Source organism: Penaeus monodon, chromosome 7, assembly GCF_015228065.2.
Source record: "Penaeus monodon isolate SGIC_2016 chromosome 7, NSTDA_Pmon_1, whole genome shotgun sequence".
NCBI classification, from domain to species: domain Eukaryota; kingdom Metazoa; phylum Arthropoda; class Malacostraca; order Decapoda; family Penaeidae; genus Penaeus; species Penaeus monodon.
This window is the reverse complement of record NC_051392.1, coordinates 52,416,334-52,441,313: the sequence shown is the minus strand read 5'-3', so window position 1 is coordinate 52,441,313 and position 24,980 is coordinate 52,416,334. Positions and strand designations below refer to the sequence as shown.

The following is a 24,980-nucleotide window of genomic DNA, read 5'->3' as shown; positions in this document are numbered from 1 at the left end:
ACTCTATCAACAGTACTCTGTTCGCGCTTTCCTGAAGGGAGAGAGAGAGGGGTAAGGGGAAAGGGGTGGGAAAGGGGGTCTCGAGTACGCAGTGTCATGGGGCGTGAATCTGGCGGCGCACCTGCCTGGCATGCACGCCTCCCCCCCTCGTGAGTGCAGGATGTCGGACAAAGGGCACGCCGCTGACCCGTGACGTGTTAAAAGGTCCTTCGCAACATTCGGGTATAAGGAAGAGGGCGTGGAGGTGGGGGCGAGGGGTTTCCTGCGGCCTTCCCTTTCGCTTTCTCTTTCTCTTTCTTTCTCCCCTCTTTCTTCTCCCTCCCCCCCCCCCCTCTCTCTCTCTCTCTCTCTCTCTCTCTCTCTCTCTCTCTCTCTCTCTCTCTCTCTCTCTCTCTCTCTCTCTCTCTCTCTCTCTCTCTCTCTCTCTCATTTCTCTCTCTTTCGTTCCCTTTATCCTTTCCTATTTTTCCCCTCTTTCCCCTCTTCGTTCCGCCTCTCCCTTCTTTTTCTCCTTCATCCAGCTTCTCCCAGATCCCTTAACGACCAATAAAGACGACCCCTTGGACGGCGAGGACGACCGTGTTAACGACCACCACGACCTGGGTACGAGAGAAGGAGGGAGGAGTGAGGTGGGATTGGAGAAAGGACGGAGAAGGAAGGGAAGAGAGAGAGAGAGAGAGAGAGAGAGAGAGAGAGAGAGAGAGAGAGAGAGAGAGAGAGAGAGAGAGAGAGAGAGAGAGAGAGAGAGAGAGAGAGAGAAAACTCGTACTAATTAGGGCATAGTTAATACTGTATGTAAATCAGCTGATATGCAAACACGGCCAAGCACCTGTACCCGCACCGATTACCTTTAAGAAGCAGCTGATGGGAGATATCTCGCTTGTTTCTTCCCTGTGGCGTTTCGTTTCTCTTCTCTATTCTTTCTTTTCCTTCTTTTCTTTCTTCTCTTTCTTCTCTCTCGTCTTTCTTCTCTCTTTCTTTCTTATTTTCTCTTTTCTCTCTTCTCTTCTTTTTCTCTTCTCTTCTCTTCTCTTCTCTTCTCTTCTCTTCTCTTCTCTTCTCTTCTCTTCTCTCTCTTCTCCCTCTTCTCACTTCTCCTCTCCTCTCTCACTCTCTCTGTTTCTTATCTATTTATTTACCTGTCTATCTATCTGCTCATGTGTCTATGTTTTATTCTTACTCTGCCCGTCCCTTCCCCCATCTCCCTTTCCCCCCACTCCCAAATCCTAAGCCAAATCCTCCAGTCCAACCCTCGTTTCATCCTTCCTTGTCCCTTTTCCCCTCCTCGTTTGTATCATGCAATGCCTCCATTTTTAAAGGTCCTGTTACCGCCAGCTCCCCTGCTCCCTCTCTCTCCTCTGCTTCTCCCCTGCCCCTCTCTCCTCTCTTTATACCCTGCTCTCTCTCTTTCTCTCCTATACTTCTCCCCTTCCTTTTCTCCCCTGTTTATCCCCTGCTCTGTCTCCCCTCTACTTCTTCCCTGCCCTCTCCCCCTCTGATTCTCCCCTGCTTCCCCTTCTGCTGCTCCCCTGCCTTTTCTCCTCTGGTTTTCCTCAACCCTCTCTTCCCTGCTTTTCCCCTGCTCTCTTTCTCCCCTGGTTCGCCCCTACCATATCTCCCCTGCTTCGCTCCTGCCGGTCCGTCGAGGGAATGTGTGTCAAGGCGAGTGTCCATAACGAGGGTATGAGGTCCCCTGGGCGCAGAGGGCAATAACCCAGGGGCTGTAATGACATGGGGAGTGAGCGCTGGATGGGTGGGGAGAGGTGGAGGAGGAATGAAGGCAATAGGGAGGGGACTGGAGGAAGGGGGTGGGAAGAGAGGGAGAGGGAGAGGGAAGGGAAGGAAGGAGGAAGAGAAGAAGAAAGAGCTAAAGGGAAGGAGGAATGGAGGGAGAGAGGAAAAAGGAAGGAAGAAGGAAGGGGAGGGGGAAGTAGAGAAGAGGGAGGGAGACACGTGTTAGCACGACAGTCATTATTTTTGTATTTGTCTGGGGGCTCCTAATGGCCATATCTTGGGCTTATTTTTCTTTTTATATTAAAAAAGGATAAATATGATATCCAGTTTGTAGTATTTCAGTTCAGGCTTAGTAGTAGATGTTTTCTGATGCCAGACACACCACGTAACAGACCGAACACCAGTACAGAACGGGGGGGAAATGTAATAGCCTTTATTTAGGCCTGCGTTGCCCTACGTGAGAGGGATATCTGTGGAGAGAAGACAGACAAACAGACAGGCAGGCAGAAACAGACACACACACACACACACACACACACACACACACACACACACACACACACACACACACACACACACACACACACACACACACACACACACACACATTCTCTCCCTCCCTCCCTCTCTCTCTCTCTCTCTCTCTCTCTCTCTCTCTCTCTCTCTCTCTCTCTCTCTCTCTCCTCTCTCTCTCTCTCTCTCTCTCTCTCTCTCTCTCAGAAAGGAAGAGATACCGAAATTGCTCAAAGAATACTGAGCGCAACTCGTTAAGCGCAGTCGCGGCGACCTCAGCAGCGAGCGTGTGGGAGCCTATCATTTTTCTCCCTGCAGCCTGCGGACCTACGCGTCGGCCGTGGCAGGGAGAGAGTGCGCTGATTAGGGAACCACGGGCGCCGCCTGGGAAGGGATGGACGCTCATTTTTCGTGTGTGGATGTACGTGTATGTAGGGTGGTGTATAAATATGTGGATGGATAGATAGCTAGATGGATAGATATATGGATAGATTGATGTATAAAGTATAACAGATCAATGATAGATAGATTGACAGAGAATTGTGTGTGCATGTCTGAGTTTGTTTATTTGTTCATGCTAGCGAGAGAGATTTTCCCCTCTTCCGTGTCAGGCGCTGTTCATAACGCCGAGACGAGGTCGCAGGAGGCTGGAGGGTCAGTCTCTACGGTTTAATAATAAGTTTGTCGAACACCCCAAGTTGGCCGTAAGCAGGCAGTTAGGAGGGGGCGGGATGGGAGGGGGGTATAGAGCAACGGGACGAGCATGTGGGGGGAGGGGGGTGGGGGATTTAATCCTGCGAAGAACTTAGTAGCAGTTGAAAGGTGGGGAGGGGGAGGGGGAGGCAGAGAGCAGGGAGGGGGTGGATGGACGCGGCAGTGGACGGGAAGTGATCCATTAGACTTCATCTGTGGGCTTGCTATATTACTCTCTCTCTCGCGCCTTCCTCCTTTTCCTCTTTTAGTCGTATTTTCTCATTATTAACTTCGCAGCGTTGTTGTTTCCTTTCTTCTCTTTCTCTCATATTTTATGACTTTCTTATCCTTTTTCCATCTCTTCATCATCCCTCTCTCTCAATTACGTCTTCTTCCGTTTCATTTTCTTCCTCTTCCTCTTCCCTCACCCCTTTCACCACGGCGCATACCCCCCCCCCCCCAACCTCATGCCCGCCTCCCCGCTGCCCCACCACAACCGCCAACCACCACCACAACCACAGGGAGTGGGCACCGTCCGCCACCCACTCTCGAAGTCATCCGAATCAACTCTATCTCGCTTTCCTCCGCGCAAAGAAGGGGGGAGGGGGGGGGGAAGCGACTCCGAATGCGCTCGGTTCTTCCTCGTAACGCTGAGCATCGGTACTTCCGGCGCGTCGGGTTGAAAGGGCCGGATGTGGGCGGTGGGGCGGCGGGCGGGCGGACGAAGCGCGATTTTATACTTGGTCGACGCAGACGGTTGACACCAGATTCCAATGTTACGTAAAGAGAGAGAGAGAGAGAGAGAGAGAGAGAGAGAGAGAGAGAGAGAAAGAGAGAGAGAGAGAGAGAGAGGGGGGTGGAGAGAGGGAGAGGGAGAAGGGAGAGAGAAAGAAAAGAGGGATATAAAGACAGAAAAATAAAAGAGAGAGAAAGGGACATAGGCACAAATGAGATAAAGGGAGATAAAAAAAAACAACAACGGGTGACATACAGTTTTGTTTCCGGACTTCCTGGAGGCAGGCAGGAGACACAGCTGGGTAAGTTGGGAGATTTAAACCTGATCACACGTGTGTCTGGGGACGCCATATGGGGCTGCGCGTCGGCCAGGCTGTGATGGAACCCTGCCACTCACATGTGATTATCAGCTTGTGGAGGCCTGGAGTGCTAGTCAGTCCACTCGCATGTGGAAAAGGCCAAGCATGCGAGTGGAAAAGCCAAAGCAGGTGTCGCGCCGAGATGCTAATTGTGTTGGTAAAGGGATATTGCCGTTTTGGGCGACTTGGCTGAATGCTTTGTCTCGTCCTCGGGGCTCGCTGTGAAAAATCGATTGCCTTTGATTGGATATTGCAGGTGGAACATCAAAGGCGGGTCTGTTTGCATTGCGACGTCTGGAGGATTATTAAAAATGGATTGGGATTTCATGCACGAGACTGATATTCGTTCTCTCTCTAGCTGTGTGCCTTTTTGTATACCTGTCTGTATGTCTGTCTATCTATTTTAACACCCATCTATCTATATACCTATCTATATATCTATCTGTCAAGTTTGTGTGTGTTCGTGCCTGCATGAATGCTTCCGATTGCAAAGATACTTCTAACAAAAGGAAGTGGTTAAATTAATCGCGTCCTTCTCTTGCAGGTGTTGGTATCGTTCTGATCACGGTATCGGGCGTGGCCTGGCATCTGACCTCTCGTGACGCCCCATGTAGGGTCATGTTGGGTCTAGCGCCACATGACTCAGCACGAGGAGAGCCACGTCGCTTCATGGCGCGGATGGCACCGGCTTTCGGACGCCCTCACCACCCTTATGCCGGTGAGATTATGAAGTCATTTTATTGAAAGCATTTTTCATTTCTGTTAGATTAATGGTGTATTTATCCTCCGGACACATGCACAGCTTAAACGTGTATGATTTTATCATGTAAATTTGGATATTTTTGGCAATGCATATATTATAAACTCATTACATCAGAATTCCATTTTACATATTAATGTTGGAGTTAATATACCACCTACATGTTCCAGTGTTCAATAACGATGTTATTTTACAGCAATGATGTACCCGGAGTTCCAGTACAGGCCGCCGCCTCCAAGCTACCAGGCATCCATGCAAGAATACAGGTTGCGGTTGCTGCTCCTGGACCGACACCACGCCCACAATGCCTCGCCGCAAGCACCCTCACCCCCGCCCACCTACCGGTCTGGGACCCATAATTTTAGAGGGTGAGTTATTTTAAAGTGTGGTTTTGTAGTCCGTGCATTAAAGTTCGTTGTAATCACGAGGATTTGTGTTTAAAAAGAATGGTATATTGGAGCTTGTTACCTCGCTTTTTTTCATCGTCATACAATTTACGAATGTGTTTTGAATGTTTATATATATATTTATTTAATATATTTTATATTTATATATATTATTTACATATATTCAAATTGAAAATTATTTAGAAATTATTCGCTTTTGGAACTGGCTTATATTCATAAAGAGCATAGTTATTTATACTACGATTTCACGCTTGATTTATAGGATTTATTAACAAAAAACTTTTCCATTACAGGTTGGGTGTGAACACATTAGGACGGGAGAGTAACTACAGTCATCCTCCAAGTTACCGGTCCCGCGAGGGTTCCATTTCCCACAATCCTGATACGGTTCCTTCAACTCATCCTGGGGGCAACGTAGCTCCTGCCCACTCCAGAGATCCTTCGTGTCTGTCGTTTCTCTCACACGATTCCATATACTCCACCGGCGCACCGCCTTCACAAGACGGCTCCCTACGAGCCGGGCAGATAGTGGACAGAGATAAAGTAGCAGTGGTGGAGGACTCCGTGCTGCCGCCAGCCAAGAAGGACAGCAGGAGAGATGACAACACCGTTACCATTGTACAGACCACAGACTCTTCACAAGTAATTGGTTCCGATGCTGTAGTTGTGACAGTGTCTGGTTCAAATGCAAACTATGTGACAGCGCCATCACAACACCAAACCACCGATGCTGAAATATCCGTCCTGGCCCACCTTTGACCTAGTTCACTTTCTGACGAAGTGAAGCTGTGAAAATACAAGGTTTTCTCTGACCTTCAATGCTTATGGAAATTATGCTTAAATTAGGCCGTTTGGTATTGCTACCTTTATTATATGATCTTCAGTGATGTGTTGTTCATGTAACTGAAACCAAAACTTCATAAACTGCACACTGTTTCTTTTGTCAGCTACTGGTGATATTGTGTATAGCATTCTGTTCATTTAAACCCAATATAGTGAGAACATTATGAAACGGAATGCAAGCTGATGTAACTTTGGCTGATGGCCAAGATGAATTTACCATGGAAATGAATATAAATTAGTCAACTATATTGTTATCATACCAGTTTTTGAAATCAAGAATGAGTGCTGTTGCCATAGTCAGAGAGGTTGTTGAAATATATTGTGTACATATTAATTTTTGTAGCCTTTACATTTATTTGCACAAGACCAGCCAACCTCATGTGTACTTGAGTTGACTTGAGTGCTTTATTTTAGTCATGTCTAACTTATCCGACATATTTAAAATGCATGTATGAGATGTAAATAATTACTATTGGCATTTATATATACATATATCACATAAATACTTTATAATCAATGATTGTAAAAGTGACCAAAAAATAGTCAGTTTAGATTAGGTTATATTGCCAGTGTTCTTCCTGTGGTGTAGTGGTGTCTTGTGAGATCCAGATAAACAGGAATGTTGCTGCTAGTTCATGAAAGTTTCCTTGATAGTGTTATAGATCTATTTCTTATACGTAGATATTGAAATTGTAAATGTTTAGTGTCCTTAGCATCATTCCTGGTCCACTGGGCCTCACTGTTCACTGCTATGATGCTCGCGTGTCTTGTAAGGTGCTGTAGCAGAATTATCTATCCACAGTGTCTGTGAAAACAAGATTTAATTTTGGCATATTTTTTCTGAAATGTAAAAGTCACATGGCAGTATTTTTCCTTTTTGGGATTTACTAAAGAACCTAAGCTTTGGTTATGAAATGAAGACGTAGTGTGGAACAAGATTGATTACTTTTTCATAACAAGACTTAAGGTTCAGCAGCCCCAGTTTTAGAAATGTACCAGTCGAAATGGGTAGCATCCAAGTTTAGTCAGTTGGTATTATTTTTTGAAATGAAACTGCAGAACTTTGTTTATAAAATATATAATTATATATATGAAAGGTTCTTCCTTCCCTGAGATTGCCATGTTCCTTATGTCAGATCAATCCTTAAACCAGAGATTATCATATTGCCCTTTAAAACTGTCCTAATGAATCCCTTCCTACTGCTTAAAAATTGAAATGTATTTTTCCCCTGTTGCATATGATATAATATTTCTGGGCATAATGTAATAAAAAAGGTCCTGTATATATTTTGTATAACTAAATAAAACCACCTTTACATTCATATTTTTATTTTCATTTCATGCTGTCCTGCAATCTTGAAGCAGTAAGTGTCAAGTTAAAAGACAACTTCAGTCATAAGCTGAACAATATTATGTTTCACACAGGAAACAATCAATAAATGGTGAGGTGAGAAATCATTAATACACTGGAAATGTACAGAAATGCACTAGACAAATTTTAACTGGAAGAGAGAGAGAGATTGTTACATGATCCTACATTTTATTAAAGTTTTGACTTTTTGATTTTGTAACATGAATAAATTTTGTTTTATTCAGAAGCTAATTGCAAGTGTAAATTTAAACCTTATCCCTCTTTGCATTTGGGAGACTAGCTTCAGTACCAACGAAACTTGCAGAATTGGCTAGTAACATTGCACTGGATTTGCCACTGATTCATAGAGATTGGAGTTGAAGTAAAACAATGTACCTGCACTGAAGACAATAGCATAAGGAGTCTTTCTTTCACAACGAGCATTTAATTAGCATGGCTGTACATTCTAAGTTGACAAGGAGGCTACAACTGTAGCCATTAGGAACACTACAAATGCACACACCTTGACTGAACGAACTAACATCACCTATACCTTAAGACAATGAGTAGCTGAATCAGAATACTTCACCCACTGAATGAGTTTAACGTAGCTATGTTACATTGACACTCTGACTAAAGGTTAAAAATTTTAAAACAAAACAGATTTGAAATTGGAGAAAAAGCAAGTTTTACCTTAAAATAATGGTAAATAATAGTTTTTTCTTTTTACCTATCAGATCATGTCATACAAATGATATGATGGTCAGTTAAAAATCAGTAACAATGTTAATTTTGAGAGAAATATGAGTGAAGATGCACAATCCAGTCAGTGTCTTTAGGGAAGACTAACAAGCCACAGGACATCATCGTTTTAATGACTCAAATTTGGATTTATCTTACGAGGGTATATGAATGATTAATCTAATATGTAAATAAAAAAGATCTCTGTCCTAGATGAAATGAAAATGATATGCTTTAAATTACAAGATGTTCACACTTCATTTGGATTTCTCTACTAATATATAGAAAAATCAAAATATGGTGACATATTCATGACAAAAATTATTACAAGAGTTGACTACAATTATATGTACAAATAAACTGTTGTGCCCTTTGAAATATTTACAACAAAATCACAAAAGCAGTATACAAAATAATATGAACCTGGAGAATGTAATTCTTATAACACATACCTGATCAACCTAACAGATACAAACTGTTGAGATCAGCTGATGTCAAATGTATTTACTAACTACAGTCAGAACCACCTGTACTGAAGTCACTACAGCAAGTCATGCACCATGTACGTATTGCAATTTGAACACCAGAACTTCTTGGATGAGAAGTTATAATGAAGTTCAGGTAGGCTATTTATTCCTCCACTTACTATACAGAGGACATCAGCCACAAAGACTCTGTACATTTTGAAGTTTAGGAGAATACACAATAAGGAATATATAGACCTTATTTACTTATTGGATGACTGACTTTCACAAGTAACTGGATGCTGTATTTATGATAATACACAGATTAACAGACATATATGAGAAGCAATCTCCTATTATCTTTTTTTTTCTTTGTTTTCTGAATTTCAGCCTTTTAATTCCAGGAGTCCATATCTCACTTCACTGGTGAACTAAACACATCCATATTCATACCACACCGAGTTATCCACAATATCCTTGGACTGTTTCAGAGGTGTATCGTCAGAAGGAGGCGGACGTGGTGGTGGCTTGGGGGGCTTAAGGTCTGGGATCTCAGGGGGAGTTGAGTGACTAGAGCTTAGGGAGTCCTGCTGGACTATGCTGGACCCACGACGGGATCTTGGGGGAACCTGTGGCGCACTGCAGAGGGAACTAGCATTAGCCTAAAGTGAGCAGTAGGGACTTAAATAAGCAGACCATGAATCAAATAATAATGTTGATTACTAATCATGAAATAAGCAGAATTACTAGATTACTAAGAATACCTCATATGTGAAATATTAAATGATACTTCTAAAATTTCCAACAATGCATGGTTCTGAAATAATTAGGGAAAAGTGGCAACTAGCCCTATCATGGCAGTCTTCCTTATATACCTGGAGGAATGATCGGCGCGGGGTGGTAAACGGGGAGTGGTAGGGAGTTCGTCGTCTACTGCCCGTTCTCTCCGAACACCAGTCTTGGGTGTTGATGATCTTGGCACTCCCCCTGGGGTTGGGGTCCTTGGAGTGGATGGGGGTAGACTGCTGTGTACATTGCTGTAACTCCTAAATAATTTATCACATGTGCACATTAGTTATGATGTAAAATTAAACAAATATTTTGCAAAATCCAATGATATACAAATCCCGACAGATGGTATTGCAAACAAAGAAGAGAAGAGAAACACCTCCACCATACTTTCAAGTAAAGGTATGTTTCATACCTGTTCATCACCTGTTGGCTCATTGAAGAAGATGCATTGCTCCTTATTGAAGCTCTGCCTCGATTCTGGAAATGGAGATTTCACTCTTAGAAAAAAGTACTTTGTATTATCTGACACTTTCTAAATTTTGTTTGTATGTGAAGTGTACAGACTTCTAATTAGTTTTCATGTAAATGTATGCTCCCAAAAGTTATCTCCATATTGGCTAATTCATCTTTTTACTATATTAACATGATGTTTACAGACAAACAATTTGTGATATGATACTTCGATTAACATTCTACATAACTACTGTTGTACACTCAAGAATTTGTTGACAGTGAAATAATGTATATCTAAACATTCATGAAAACATTCAGAGCAACCAGACTTTGGAAAACTCATACCTGGTTGTTCTGAAGAGATTCAGGTCCTACATCGCGGGTGGGTATGGAGTCCGAATCCTCAGTGAGGTATACAGGACGTCTGGACCCTGCTCGGCTCAATTCTGCAGTCCCGCTTCCAGCTGTAACAGTGGACAGCGAGTCTTCCTGGTGGCTGTCACTGGCATCACCTGACTGCAAACTTCCCACATCCTCTGATGACACTGAGCCTCTGTATAATTATTTGAATATATTAGTTGCTTGCAACAAAGCTCAGCATACAAAAAATATATAAAAATATGATTATCCAGTGCACATTCTACTGTCCCCATTTCTGTTCCTGGTATAATTATATATGCCTTTACGAAACAATCATCTCTCATGGTGTCAGCTTTTATTACTATAAAATGGAATTCTCTGGGTTATCTTCCCTTAGAGTGCAAATTCCAAATCACATGAGAAATTACAATTGAAACTGCTAAACAACTTTTGCATCAAATTAAAAAGATATAAGTACCTGAGAATCTGTGAGGCAAAGACATCATTCAGAGGTGGTAAACTTTTCCTGTAATGATTAGGAGTCTGTCCATTTCTCCCCATTCTCTGCTCTGCTACTTCACTGTCATGGGGTGGAGAAGGTGGGAGGTTTGGGGAGGAGCGCCGTGTTTCAGAGCCAGAGTCCATAGAATCGTTGGCATGCGAGGATGACCCAAGAGATGAAGAATCAGGGCTTTCTCCTCCTTCGTCACGTCCTCTGGATCTTGAGCGTCCGCTCTGGAGATTGCAGAATGAAATATTGTTAGATGAAAAAGAACAAACTTTTGATTCCTAAGTAAAACATACAAGGAGAAATTCATCATAATTTGACAACAACAAAAATATATATATATATCCTAAGAGTGTAAATATAAATTTAATTATTTCAGAACTTACCCTGGGAACTTTGTTGATCAGCTCAGTTCCAGCTTTCCTTACTCGTCGCACAAGATTGGAGCCAAAGCCTTTCCTAGAGAATTACAGAAATAAAAACCTTAGCATCAAATCAAAGTCTACAAAAATACAATGCCAAACATGGTTTATTTATATTTCTCAACTTTCCATGTAAAATTTGAAAAAACACTGAAATAGTTCTGCACCTTAACTCAATTTTCTTTGTGAATTTAATATTAAGCCAAAATGATTTTTAAAATGTCTCTTTCCAGTATAAAATTATTACACACTACTGTTTTCTCTTGCCACACTCTGATAAAAAAATAAAAAATTCCCTCAATTAGGTGCAATGAATCTGGTTATACAAGCCCTTTCACCTTTTCACACTCAATAAGAAAAAAATAAATAAATATCAACATTTAATTAGGGAAACAAATGCACCAATTAATGTTACTGATTACTTCAGAATATCATCCCACTTATCAGAGAGGTAAAACTAACACTTGGATTCAACAGATTAACAAAACAATATCATTATACTTATATATAAAGTATAAATCATTCCAAAAATCATTCCAAAAATCATAATCTATACAATACAAAAAGTAAAAGAGCAGTCAGCATGCCACAAGTCCTGCATAATGTGACGTGTTGGAGTGTAATCTACAACCTATTGTTACTATCATCCTCGTGAACAATACAAGTAAAGAGTGATGTGCACAGTATAAGAAGGGAAAATATGCAGGTGTAGGTCCAAATCAACATCTAAAGCTTTTGGTGATGAATGAATTGTTACAGTGTCTTTTCCTGCTGTCATATAGTAGATTTTGGAACTCATTACAACAAAATGAAGTTGGAAGTGGAAAAGGAATTAAGAAGATGGACAGAAGATCAAAAGAGAGATCATCAGTTAGAAAGAAGAGGAGAAAAGGACACAAAAGGAAATGATAAGAGGTAAGGATAATATCAGAAAAAGAGCAAAAGAAAATTATGACTGAATTATTAAGAGAAAATAATAAATAATAAGAGAATGCCATAATGATGAAAAAGAGAGAGAATGGGGTGAAAAACTAACAAAAAAAGAGAAAGGAACCATGTAAATGCTTGAATGGTCTTGTAGTAATGAAGTTCTTAATCCAGGAATCTTTAACCCAAAAAATGTATCAAATGAATCACTGTCACTTTCTGTGTACTGTGTGTATTTGGCATTTTGTTTTAACCAATCTTGATTCACAAAGAAAGGGGGCACAGTTTGGGATGGCAATTCATGATGACCACTGATTAAATTTTGTTGTTCAAGCATTTCACACTTCAGAAAATCTTGAAAGTATAAACTCACATTTGAGAATATCTTTCATAACCCTGATAATGTCTCAAATAAACAATATTACAGCACACACATAAAATTCTTATTCTTCTGTATGACACAGGGTTAACTTCACAAGACTAACATTTGTTGTAAGGTAAATATAAAATCTAAAAGAATTCATTAGGATAGATGTAAAAGTTAAAGAACTACATTTCTAAATTACACATGGCTCTTCATCTGTACAACACTCAGCAACAATGTTATATAGTGAATATATATGAGAATATACTCTTCTACAAAAAAAAAAAAAAGGCAAATAAATGCATTCAAAGACTTAAAGGTTATTAAGTTACACCTACAGAAATACGAGTAACAGAGGTTACAATGTTGCATACAAAACATTCCTGATATTAGTGATCACAAGAAGAACCAACTGTAATAGAAGTTGGGGTTGCAACACACAGCAGTCAACTGAACATTGTCCATATACTACTTACGAGTACGGCACACAGCCCGGTGATAACCTAGCATGGGAAAACACTCATTCTTAGATCTTGGTAAAAATGTACAAACTCAAAAGACTGTTGTCTCATGCCAAAGATTCCTTATAGCTTATAACAAAGAGAGTGTTAATTTACGTTTACCTTATTAAATAATTATTAAAAAATGAACGTCTCCATGCAAATAAAAGATAATCACCAACTTCTTCAAAATGACTTCTGTCAACAATAACAATCTTTGGATCCTGAGAACCAAGCCTCTTGAGATCACAAACATACATCCACTGCCCATAGTCTCATCCAGATAATTATTATTCATTAACAAATACAAAACAGGAGATAGGAACCAACCACCAAGTCATACAATTCAATTAAAGAATAATAATAAAAAAATATATATACATATGCACAAATGAAACTAAAATCATTTGGCACCAGGATTTCAATATCATTCTAGCTAATCAGTTTACAACTAATCATCTCACTCATCAATCAGAAGTTTCTAAGTTTAAACTATTGTAAAATATAATCCTCCACAGTTTGGACATCTCACAGCACAACATCACAGAATTGTAAAAAATACCTGGGGAAGCTGAAAGAAGCAGATGTCCAGAAGCACAAGTAAGAGGTCAGAGTATGGTGTCACAATAAAGAAATATTATGTACCATATGTTTACTATATAGCGTGTGACACAGTTAAAAACTTCTAAAAAGAGAGAGCTGGTACCATTTTGAAAGGGATGCATTACTCCATTACAATCCTAAAGTTTTTATGGCTAAAATGCAGCATTTGGCAGATTAAGGATGGCAGCATATATTCTGAGGTTTTCTTTTTTATATAGATGACATTTTTCATGTGAATGTCATGGGAATTACTTAGGAACTGATTGCAATGTGAATGGGACTATAATACACATAAATTATTTGTTAAATAACCAAAATGAACATCCACTCTCTTCCCTTTAACACAAATAAATTGAAAGCCATATTTGTAATAAACTGCTTGCCCTTAACAACTATTTCCCTTGCAAATGCATGTTAAAATGTTAACACTATATCATATAATCACAAAGAGTTGATGTTAAGAAATTGTAATCAATAATACTTCAAATTATAAAAGCAAAACACATATTTATGTAGTAAAGAAAACAATTTGCATAATGAACACAGCAGAATTTTTCATAAACAAAGAAATAATTTAGACACATTTACAAGGAGCCATAATCCCAAAAAACCAAGAAACAAATGTTAGTAAAAAAGTGGAAATATTATTATGAATCAAAACATAAAACAACAAACACAAAGAGACTTACTTGTCTGTACTTGTTAGCATACAGCTATAAACATAGCAAATATAATGACTGAGATGGTATAAAAAACAAGTTCACTTCACCCATATATAAATAGACAGAACATCCTATCCCAATGTGAACTGTTACCAATAAAGACAAAAATAAAAGAAAAAATGGTACAAAGTCTTACTTCTTGGATGGCGAGTTATCCATACGGCGATACTGCTCCATGATCTTCTCCTCTAACTTCTCCTTCTGTCGCCGAAGGTTGTTCAGCTTGTCCCTGAAATTGTATCTATGCTTTAGTGCCAGCTGTGAATTGTAGGATTAATTTCAAATGAATTTAAATATCTCTTTCATCAATATCAATGTATCCTAGAACTGCACTTTCCCAGCATAATACTGATGCTTAAGGGAATCCTCTTTCACAGTCCCTTCATATAATGGGATCCTTACGTGAAATTCTTCTCCTCCTGGTGGAAGTGCTGCTTATCCTCCAGTGTTTGTGTGAGGAGGTCATGGTACTGTGTGAGCAACAGTGACACCTGTGACATCAGAGACCTCCTGTCTTCCTCAAGAGTCACATTCAGTGTCTGGAGAACCTATGGTGATAATCACAATAATTACAATAGCATTCACTAAGTGGCCTTTCTCATTTTTCTGGGTTATTCTTAATGACATAATTTAGCTTATGATTAAAAAAAGACTATTACACAGTGTACCTAAAATCATCATAAAAAAAAAAGATATGAATCTCTACCATCACTATTATCACCTTATAATTACATATAACGGCTCCAGATATGGGTCTTACCTGGCACTTATTATTGAGTTTGGAGACCTCTACATCCAATGCAGCCATCTGGTCTCGTGTGTCATTAAGCTCACCATTGAGCTCTGTTAACCGCAGCTTCACAGTGTTGTTCTCTGTCTTGATGGCTTTGTAGTCACCCTGAAGACTCTTGTACTCAGATCTCAGTTTCTCATTGGCAGAGAAAAGACTTCGGAAATCATCCTAAAATTGGAAGATACAGCTCCTTTACATCCCTAAGAACTGGCTGGTAGACAATGGTCAACTAATTTACCTTTATAAATACAAGCTAGGTATTGTATCCATATAGTGATTGCAGTATCTGGTATAAATGAAATATACCTGTCAGATGTACATGAATACAAAGTTCAATTATTAACTGATTCACAGTCTAATAACAGAGAAAGAAATTCACTTTGAATATTTGATATTACCTTTCTTAGAAGAAAATGTGCTTAAAATAACATACCTTAAGTCTAGAATGTTCTCCACGGAGATTAGCTAGAGTAGTGGAATCTGTCTTGAGTTTGTTCATCTCAGCTTCCAAGGCTTCACGTAGCTTCAGCAAGTCTTCCTCACCAGCTGACATCTCATTCTGCTTTTCCTGAGAACATTTACAACCAATTTTGTAATTTCTTTCATTTTTTCCAAATTAAACAAAAGGAGTAAAAAGTACTTGTGTACATTATGTATAACCCACCCAACAATCTTTTAAGGTGCAGCATACACACACAACAGAATATTACAAACCTTGAGTTCCTTTTGTTCTAGTTTCAGATTCTTGTGAGTTGTTTTGAGGTTGTTGTGTTCTTTGATAAGGTTGTCATATTCTCTGGTCAGCTGTTGGTGGAGTCGCTGAAGAGCCTCATGATCAGCCACCAGCTGGTTCAGGCGGCTGCCTCGTTCGTCACAAGTTCGACGAACCTGAATGAAGGAAAAAAAATTGCAAATTCCAAAAGTACAATAATATTGGAATGATGATTTCTCTTGAAACTCAAAGATTTCTACTGCAATAAACTGCAAAGAAGAAAACTGTATCAACTGCTTACCTTATCCCTTTCACCCTCACTCTGAGTGGCAGAAGTCTGCAAAGCAGAATTCTGAGCAATCAGAGAAGCTGACTGTGACTGCAAGGTTGTATTCTCCACCTGCAATCGGGCATTCTCACCCTGAAGTGTTGCATTGTGCTGGGAGAGGACAGTGTTTTGGTTGGACAGAGATGTCACCTGAGATTGGAGAGCACAAACCTGCTCCCTGTAACTTGCTGCCTGAGATTTGAGCTCAGCTATTTCATTTTCCAGGCTACCTTTCTGCAAGACAAAGAAGTTGAGATAAAATTTTCCATATGTACTTATCACAAACAGACAAAATACACCATTTGTACATTCAACAGACCTAAATTCAATTCAATATGGAACACATAATAAAAAATGAATGCCAAGAATTTCTTCCCCTTCAAAAAAATCTACAAATATAAATACTACCAAATTACTAACCTCCTCATTAGTGCGGTAAATTGACTCTCTAAGCTTTGCCACCTCCTTGGACACATCTTCAATAACACCTTCCTCCTGGTGACGTTGACGCAAGGTCTCAAAATCGCTCTTAACCTGTGAAATAAAAATTTAGAGTTTAGGTACACATTTTTATCCACACACTGTTAATATGGACTTCTACAAAGATCAGGCACAGCAACTGAATTACTCTTATATCAATTTTATAATAATGTATAAGAATTATAGTTTTTATTCTATTATACAAAAAAAGTATACAGACTGAACTGAACTGACTTGAGACATTTGCAGACTCGTATCTTACCTCCATCAAATGCTTCCGCAGTTCTTTGTTCCTGCTGACAGACTCATTCAGCCGTGACTCGAGGGAGGCGATCTTCTCCTCTCTCACTTCCACACTCCTCTTCAAGGTTTCTTCCAGCATTGACTCTAGGGCCTTGTATCGGCTGGAGAGAGGAGCAGGATTTAGGTAAGAAATCTGCATGTGATTCATGAGTGTTCACTGCAACATTCAAGTTATTAAAAAGCACGAAGCTAACAATTACGTAAAAAGTAAAAAAATAAACAAAAAAAAAAAGAAACAAGCATATACAGTATATATATTATTTAATGCCACACTGCCATGCACAGCAGTAAGTCTACAATCAAAAACATTCCTTTTAACATCATACAAAATCACCAATCTTTGATGTTAACACAATGTTTCCAAGAAAAAATAGAAGTATATTTTAGATTGGACCACTTTATTCTGGTAAGAAATGTATAGTATATATGATGTATATATATATATATATATATATATATATATATATATATATATATATATATATATATATATATATATGGTATATAATATATGCCCAATTGAGAAATTACAGTAACTGTCATATGCTACTGGTTTAAGGTTAGCTTAATAACAATATGTAATGTAAATGACTGCACCTAAAAAGGTAATCTTCAGGGGGGAAAAAACAAAATAAAAAAAATCTGTATATGTTAAAACAACAGGTCCCATATTAACTCTCTTTGTTCAAAAAATTTCTCCTTCACTTAAATCACAAATATCTTCTTTTTATATCCAACAAGCCACCACAATACCCTTTCTTGCCCATGTCTGTGTATGTGTCCATAATATATTCCTTAGGCTAACACTGCATAAGCAGCATTACATCACCAGAGAAACCTGTGATCAGCGCAAAGGTAGGTAAAGCTGCAAATAAATATCTGACAAACGTACATTTACATGTTTTCTTTGCAACTCTACCTGTCTGACTTTATAGTGCTCCGCAATATCCATGATATATGATCGCTGAAACCATAAGCTGTTCTTAGTATGACCAAGGAAATTTTGTAAAGGAAGCAGTCTTATTCCTCTTCTATTCATAAATAGTTTTTGCCAGGTATATATACAAAATCAGAGTACAGGAAATATAATGTACATGCATTCCATTTCAATAGCATGCCTTAACATGAATGGCAGCTTCTTTCTTCCCACCCACTAACATAACATTCCACAAAGATATAGGACTATAAAAACTTCTCCTATTCCCTGCAAGCAAAATATGTTAAACGCCCATCAATCACTTACTCATCATCATTATCTGAAGCTGGAGCAGTCAGATTGTCTGCATTAAGTCCAAGCTTAGAAAGGTCCGATCTTAGGCTGTCAAGCTGGTTGGAGAGTTGCTGTGTCTTGACCTGTTGGGAGTGAAGAACATCAATCTTTTCTTAAAACGTTATCCTTAAGATTATTTTTCTCTTTCATTAATAACAAAAAAATTAGATGTATTTTCAAGATTTCTTACTTATTGATCTTTGATGAAATAACAAACAGTAACAATAATAACAATAATAACATTAATAATAATAATAATAACAATAATAATAATAATAATAATAATAATAATGATGGCAATGACAATCAAAAGTAGTAATGACTTTTATAACTGTTTTAAGACAACTGCATATTGTCTATGTTGATTTCACCATAGCAAACTTGACCTTACCTTTTCTGCAACCAAATCTTCTCTTAAGCAACTTAATGTTTTGCGTTCAGTCATCATTTGTTGTTCAAGCTCTCTCTTCTCCTTCTCTAATTCTCGAACTCTGTAAATTTATTTTTAAAAAAGTATATAATAAAGGCATCACTATATAAGAGCCAATTCTAATTATCATATAAACAAATTTGATATTCATACCAGTATCAGAATTAATAACATTTAATGAAGTATTCTTTCAAATACATTTATAAAAAAAAAGAAAGAAAAAAACCCTTGGTAACTAAATTATACTCATACCTGTTATCACTTGTTCTGAACTGTTCTACATCTTTGTTGAGTCTCTTAATATCTCGCTCCTGAGTGGATATTTTGCTCGCAGCATCGTCAATGAGGCCATCCTTCACCTCCATAGCATTGCGCAATCTTGTAACCTTTGTCAAGCATAAAAATAGATATAAAACACCCTGTAATACACAAAACACTTTCCACCAAAAATAAACTTAATCTGACCACTTATATAAAATGTGTCAAAGGTTGGCTGAATAACTCTTAAAACACTTCTTACCTCTTTCTGGAGGGATTTATTTTCACGATCCAGCCGGTCATTTGTACTCTCCAGCTCAGTGAGATCTCTTTCCATGTCATTCAGCTTTTTGGTTGAAAGTTTCAGGGTCTCAACTGTTCTCTGAAGCTGCAGGGCAAAAATAACTCAAGGTTAAAGAATTTCTACAGCCCAAAAGTCATAACCTTTAAGGAAAATATTCAAAAGTATAACATTTACCTAAATCTTATTTTAAAAATTTATTGCAGATGGAAACTAAGTCTGACAGAATTGCCTTTCTCTCATTAATACACTTTCTAGGCAAGAGAATCCATAACTTTTAGGAAAGAGCTGAATTTCACACAATATTCTTCAAGTTTACTAAGAAGGTAAACACTAGTACTGCACTTTTATAAACTTTATTAAATAGTATAACAAAGTATTTACTAATCTAACCTTGGAGTTCTCATTCTCTAACTCAGCCTTCTCCTTCTCTGATTCTGCCAACTTCTTCTGAACAGTGTCTAGAGTCCTGTTCTTCTTCTGCACCTCATTGTTGGCTGTCAGCAGTTCCAACTCCGCCTGCTCTGCCCTGCTCTTCTGGGCCTTCAGGGATGCTAACTCTGTCTGCAGGAGGTTGATTTGCTGCAGCTGGGTCTCCTTCTCCGATTCCAGGTCAGCCAGGCGGACGGATGAGGACCTGAGGCTGTCCATTGAGCGATTGAGGCGTTCCACCTCCACCTGCATCTGCAGTTTCTCACTCTGGGCACTCTCAAGCTGCAATGAAGAACAGTTTATGAAATTAATCTGCATAACACTTCATATCTTAGACAGACATAAAGATATATATCTATAATATTAATGATATAACTTAGAGGAAAGAATGGTTTTCCTGCAGTAAATACTGTTTTAAGTGAATAACTAAAGGATGAATTCATGCACATTGGAAAACATCAAAATATGTTTCTGGTGTAACCACTTACCTTTGCCACAGTTTCTCGCATGTTGGCCAAAGTCTTAGAAACTCTGCTATACTCCACTTCCAGGCTGGCATAGTCGTGCTCCAGAGTCTCATGCTTCTCACAGCTCTCACGCAGGGCAGCAATGGCCTGTACATACCACCCATCTTTTTACAGAATCTACTCGCACAGTTTAACAGTACAATACTAACAAACTACCACTCATTTCATAGGCTGTTATATCAAGCTATGATAATGGTATATACACACAAGTATAACCTCAGAAACTAACATACATTTTTAATATCATCTAAAAGGGAATATAAACAGACATATGATAAGTAAGTCTGAATCCCCTGAACCTCTATTTGCAGGACTAATTTCTGAGGTTATATTAAGAGATACTAAGGTAAACCATTACTAAGTAGTAGGGGCAGTTATAATTTTCCTATGAATTCTAACTAATCTGTGAGTTTAATCTTATCATTTTCTGATATCACTCTGCTTAAAGTATTAAGGTTGAACTTCAAACTAGTACAGGGACAAAAAACATTTATAGATATATACACAAACCTTAAAAGTACAAACACATACCTTCTGCAGATCTCTGTTTTCACGTTCAATCTCATTCTTTTGGTGCTCAACTTCAGATAACTTGTCTGCACTCTCTCGAAGCCTCTCAGTCAGTCTGTTCAGCTGCTGCTTCTCATACTCAAGGCGTGATACCTGAAATAAAATCACATGTACTATTCCACTGAAACTGACTGAAATAACAAGAAAAAAGAGAAACAGTAAAGAAATCAACAGATCAGTAAAAAATAACTGCACTGTGTTTATTTCATAATCACCACTACACACAAGCAAACTACAAAAAATCCTTTAAAATACCCACATATGAGAATTACGACTACAGTAACCTTATGAAATGGTGTGAAGAATTAAAAACACCAAGCGAAGATTTATAGCCAGACTTACAACCTTTCAGGAGGAAATAAAATGGATGCTTATGATCCATAAAATATACCTGACTCTGTAGTTGCAGGTTAATGTCCTGTAGTTTCTTGTTCTCCGTCTCTACATCAAGAAGTCTGGTGTCTGTGGTCTTCTTCTGCCTCTCACGGAGTCCCTCTATCAACTCAACCAGCTGGGTATTTTCTTGCTGTTGGGTATGAACAGGATTATTAATTCATAATAATTCAAATTGTCAGCATTGATCTTACTATTCAAATACTATGAGTCAAGAAAACTATGATATCTTATCCTATTTTTCACTTGCCTGAAGCTCATCAATCTGCCGTTGGGAATTGGTCTTGACAGTGTTAAGGGTTTGGTGAAGGCGTTGTATCTCTTGATGTCGTTGCTCAGATTCTCCCTGTGTTTCCAGCACCTGCGATCTCTCCTTCTGACTCACCTCCTGAAGCTGTGTCACCTGAAAGAGATATATTTGATTTACGGTAATGAACAGACGCCACTGGTTCAGAAAACGCATTCCCTCCAGAGTATATCATGCTTTTACTTTCGTCATTTCATGTACGATTCGACACAAGACGTAGTACCTTGATGGACAGTCTCTTGTTCTCCTTCTCCAGCTCCAGCAACTTGTCAGCCGAAGCCAGGAGAGAGTCGCGCTTGAGCTGTTCCACCTCGGCCTCCAGCCTCTGATTCTCTAGCTGCAGCTTGAGTACTCTCGCCTGGGCATCGCCGATGAGGTCGCTGCCCACGCTCGAGCCATTGAGAGGCCCCCGCGACTTGAGATGGTCCAGCTGGGCGACCAGCGTGGCCGACTCACTCAGGGAGTTCTTGTTGCTCAGCTGCAACTGCGCGTTCTCCTCCATCACCTCCTGAAGCCTCTCGCGCTCAGCATCGCGCTCCTGCGGGATACCACAATCGTATTATTTTTCTATTCAAGTTACTCCTTTTAATAATTCTTTGAAAGCAGATGTGATAATCAAATTTTTAATAGTGAATCCTTGTCTTGACTGGATTTCAAAGACAATACAAACGTGGACTCAGAAAACCTACAATGCTGATTTGATTGACTGTCTGCTTCAACTGCAGGATATTGTTCTCGAGGTCCAGCACCTGCTCTGCTCTCCTTCTGGAGGAAGCTAGTTGTTCCTCTAGCATCTCCTTCGTCTCGACTAAAATCCTAAGAAGTTAATAAGAGAAAAGCTATTAATTATATTGATCCCCAACACCATATGATAATAGTTAAAACCAAGGATTATAAATATTCTCTCCTCGTAATCGTCCATCCCCAAATCATCTCCACCAGGTTATTTTGAAACCTTGTAATCAAATGTCTTGTGATCTTCTTCCATCATTTTATTAATTCTTCTCCTCATTCCTAGTACCTGTTATCCTCACGTAGTTCCTCTACGCGCGTCTTGTAGAATTCGATGTCGGCCATCTTGTCCCTGTAGCGCGCTACCTCCTGTTCGAGGGCCTCCACGCGGCTGGCGCGCTCCCGGAGGATGTCCGCCTCGTCCCGCCACGCCCTCGCCGCCCGCGCGTCCTGCACGAGCTCCACGTTCTGCAAAAGGGCGCGAGGCTCAGTATGGATGGTCAGTGTAAGGGGGGGGGGGGGGGTCAGCACATGAATATGCTGATATTTTCATTGATTATAATTATCTACATGTGAAAATTACAATAGGTGATCATGAGAATGGAAAAAAAAATCTAATGAATTACAAATTTCCCATTTGCGTCTTACTATCATTCGAAAATACTCTACCATTCAACAATCAATAAAAAATATATATCTAATTAAATGTTCTAGATTCAATACTCAAAAAATACATCTCAAGAATAATTTTTTTTCTACACTGAACACTATGCAAAAATAAAATACATTTCAATGATATAATTGTCGTAATATTCGCAAGAAAATGGCCTACCTCCTGCCGCAGCTTGGCCACCATGGTTTTGGTCTGTTCCAGCTCATCCTTGTACTCTGCGATGCTCTCCGCTTTTTCCTCGCTGCAAAAAAAAAGAGAAAAAAAAAACTCGTTACGGGCATGAATATTCAACACCCAGCGCTGACGTGGTTGAAAATCCATTTATTATATTGATCCCCAACACCACGGCGAGGATAAAAGTTCAAACAAAGGTTTATAAATATTCTCTCCCGGTATTCGCCCAACCCCAGATCATCTCTATTAAATTTTCCATCAACAGCATGATGAAGCATTCACACGGCGCGGGTGACTGACACCGTATCTCAAAATAAGTGTTGCACGTACGATAAAAGCGAGAAGGCGATACGTCACCAAACAGCTGCAAAGCCTCGTTAAAATTTTGGCTTTCCCGCCTTCTCCCCCCTCCGCCTCCCCCTCCCCCTCAAATACACGTATACCCCCACACCCCCGCTTTCAATAAATTCTTTACAGTCTCATTGTCACGGCTTTCCCAAAGCAGAAGAAAGTTTTATGAACGTGTATGAAGAATATCTTTTGCAGGGGAAAAGAAAAGAAAAGAAAAAATGTGACGACCACTAAAAATACATGAATGCCATGCACCGTGTTTATTTCAACACGATTAAGGCTGCCATTTATTCATCCGAATTTCCGAATCGGCCAGAAACAACACCGCTTGCCATACAAGTCGATCCGCAAATGAATCGCAGAAGGGCGCCCGGACGGCTGCAGGAGATGCTTCTTAATACGGCCGCGGGGGAAGCGGAAACGCCTCGGATTCGTCGAGTATTTAATGTGACGTCTCTGTCCTAAACATAAACACGGAAGAGGGGAAAGTCTAAAACAATTCTGCAAGCATTTTCTATCTGAAAAGACATTTGTTATTCAAGAAAACACAGGAATTTTACGCACACAGATGAACAAACTATACACAAACATCCCCAACACACGCACACATGCACAGACGCGTACAAACAAAAACTTTTTTTACAACCAACTTTCATTTTCAATTTTACTCGTGTCCACAAGTCTCGTTTACGTAACAATACACTCTACGAACCCCACTTTAATCTTTAGTAATACCAAACCAACCTGTACGGCAGTAACAGCCACCAAAATTACCTTATCTGCAATTACCCATCTGGCGCTCCTAACAACCACTTCCAAGGTATAATTAAAGAACGGACAGGTAGCAACAGTAAGGAGTTCAACCTTCGCCTGTTTAATATTCTCGAGCGTCGTCTCTGTCATGCATACGCAACAGGAGGCTTTGTTTTGTGCTCCTTAATTACCGTAAACACTAACGGCTTTAAATGCCCCTGCTCGCATTTTTAGATACCATGCTTTCGACCGCCAGCGCTCCCTTTTATCAGCTTTCGATTTCTCTTTCCTTATTCCCTCCCTCCCTCCCCTCCTTGCCTGAGGCAATCTCGGGCTCCTCTCGCGAGCTATTCTATTCTCGCAGGCGCCTTAATGAGGGAAATGAAGTCTCCGGCCAACTTCAATGGCAAGTTCTAAAAGCAGTCGCGGAGTTTCGCCATAAACCGTTTTTGTGTGGGGACTTGTCGATCCCCGGACGAACAACGCGCTGGCAACCACAGTTCTCTCTTTCTCTCTCCTCCCTTTCTCCTTCCTCTCTCTTTCCTTTATTCTTTATCTATGTCCCCTTATCTCCTCCCTTTCTCTTCGGCTCTTTTTTTTCTCTGTTTCTTTCTGTCTCTGTTTCCTCTTCTCTTCATTCTTCTCTCTCTCTCTCTCTCTCTCTCTCTCTAACTTCTTCATCTCTCCCTCTCCCTCACTTTCTCCCTCGGAAGATTTAATAACTATCTTATTACCCTCCGCCATGCACACACAAGTCTCCCCTTCTTTTCCCTCTCTTCTCCCCCTCCCCTCCAGCGCCACCGCAGGCATCTCGTTATCGGAAATCTACAATCCTCGCGTGTTCCTCGTGGCGAGACAGCAACATTCCCTGTCATGGAGGAGGAGGAGGAGGAGGAGGAGGAGGAGGAGGAGGAGGAGGAGGAGGAGAAGGAGAAGGAGGAA

General features: G+C 39.8%; 2 protein-coding genes across 5 annotated transcripts in view; one reads left to right on the top strand and one right to left on the bottom strand.

The window, feature by feature from the left end:
* LOC119575451 overlaps window positions 1-7,368 on the top strand; it is a 9,878-nt gene extending 2,510 nt beyond the window's left edge. Inside the window, exons 2-4 of the mRNA XM_037923078.1 lie at window positions 4,579-4,752; window positions 4,991-5,162; window positions 5,495-7,368. Coding sequence (XP_037779006.1) covers window positions 4,579-4,752; window positions 4,991-5,162; window positions 5,495-5,960 — 812 coding nt within the window. The 3' untranslated portion in view covers window positions 5,961-7,368. The remainder of the gene's footprint in view (window positions 1-4,578; window positions 4,753-4,990; window positions 5,163-5,494) is intronic.
* Window positions 7,357-23,170, bottom strand: LOC119575450 (girdin-like). Of its 4 annotated transcripts, none has more exons than XM_037923077.1 (29): window positions 22,920-23,170; window positions 22,377-22,555; window positions 22,045-22,171; window positions 21,579-21,893; window positions 21,299-21,451; window positions 21,047-21,181; window positions 20,617-20,748; window positions 20,047-20,172; window positions 19,520-19,840; window positions 19,088-19,213; window positions 18,820-18,953; window positions 18,529-18,628; window positions 18,111-18,220; window positions 16,827-16,968; window positions 16,505-16,618; window positions 16,058-16,318; window positions 15,759-15,932; window positions 15,478-15,612; window positions 15,012-15,212; window positions 14,654-14,799; window positions 14,388-14,480; window positions 13,489-13,497; window positions 12,903-12,929; window positions 11,100-11,172; window positions 10,684-10,940; window positions 10,191-10,398; window positions 9,816-9,869; window positions 9,476-9,646; window positions 7,357-9,239 (listed from the first exon to the last, which is right to left on the bottom strand). In XM_037923077.1, the coding sequence occupies exons 1-29, from the start codon at window positions 23,079-23,081 to the stop codon at window positions 9,171-9,173; spliced, it is 4,254 nt and encodes a 1,417-aa protein (XP_037779005.1). In that variant the 5' UTR covers window positions 23,082-23,170; the 3' UTR covers window positions 7,357-9,170. The 4 variants fall into 4 exon arrangements, with proteins under 4 accessions (XP_037779005.1, XP_037779001.1, XP_037779003.1 ...); XM_037923073.1 differs by having other exon boundaries at window positions 9,805-9,869; window positions 22,920-23,169; XM_037923074.1 differs by lacking the exon at window positions 13,489-13,497 and having other exon boundaries at window positions 9,032-9,239; window positions 9,805-9,869; window positions 22,920-23,169.
* Between the last annotated feature and the right edge of the window lie 1,810 nt (window positions 23,171-24,980).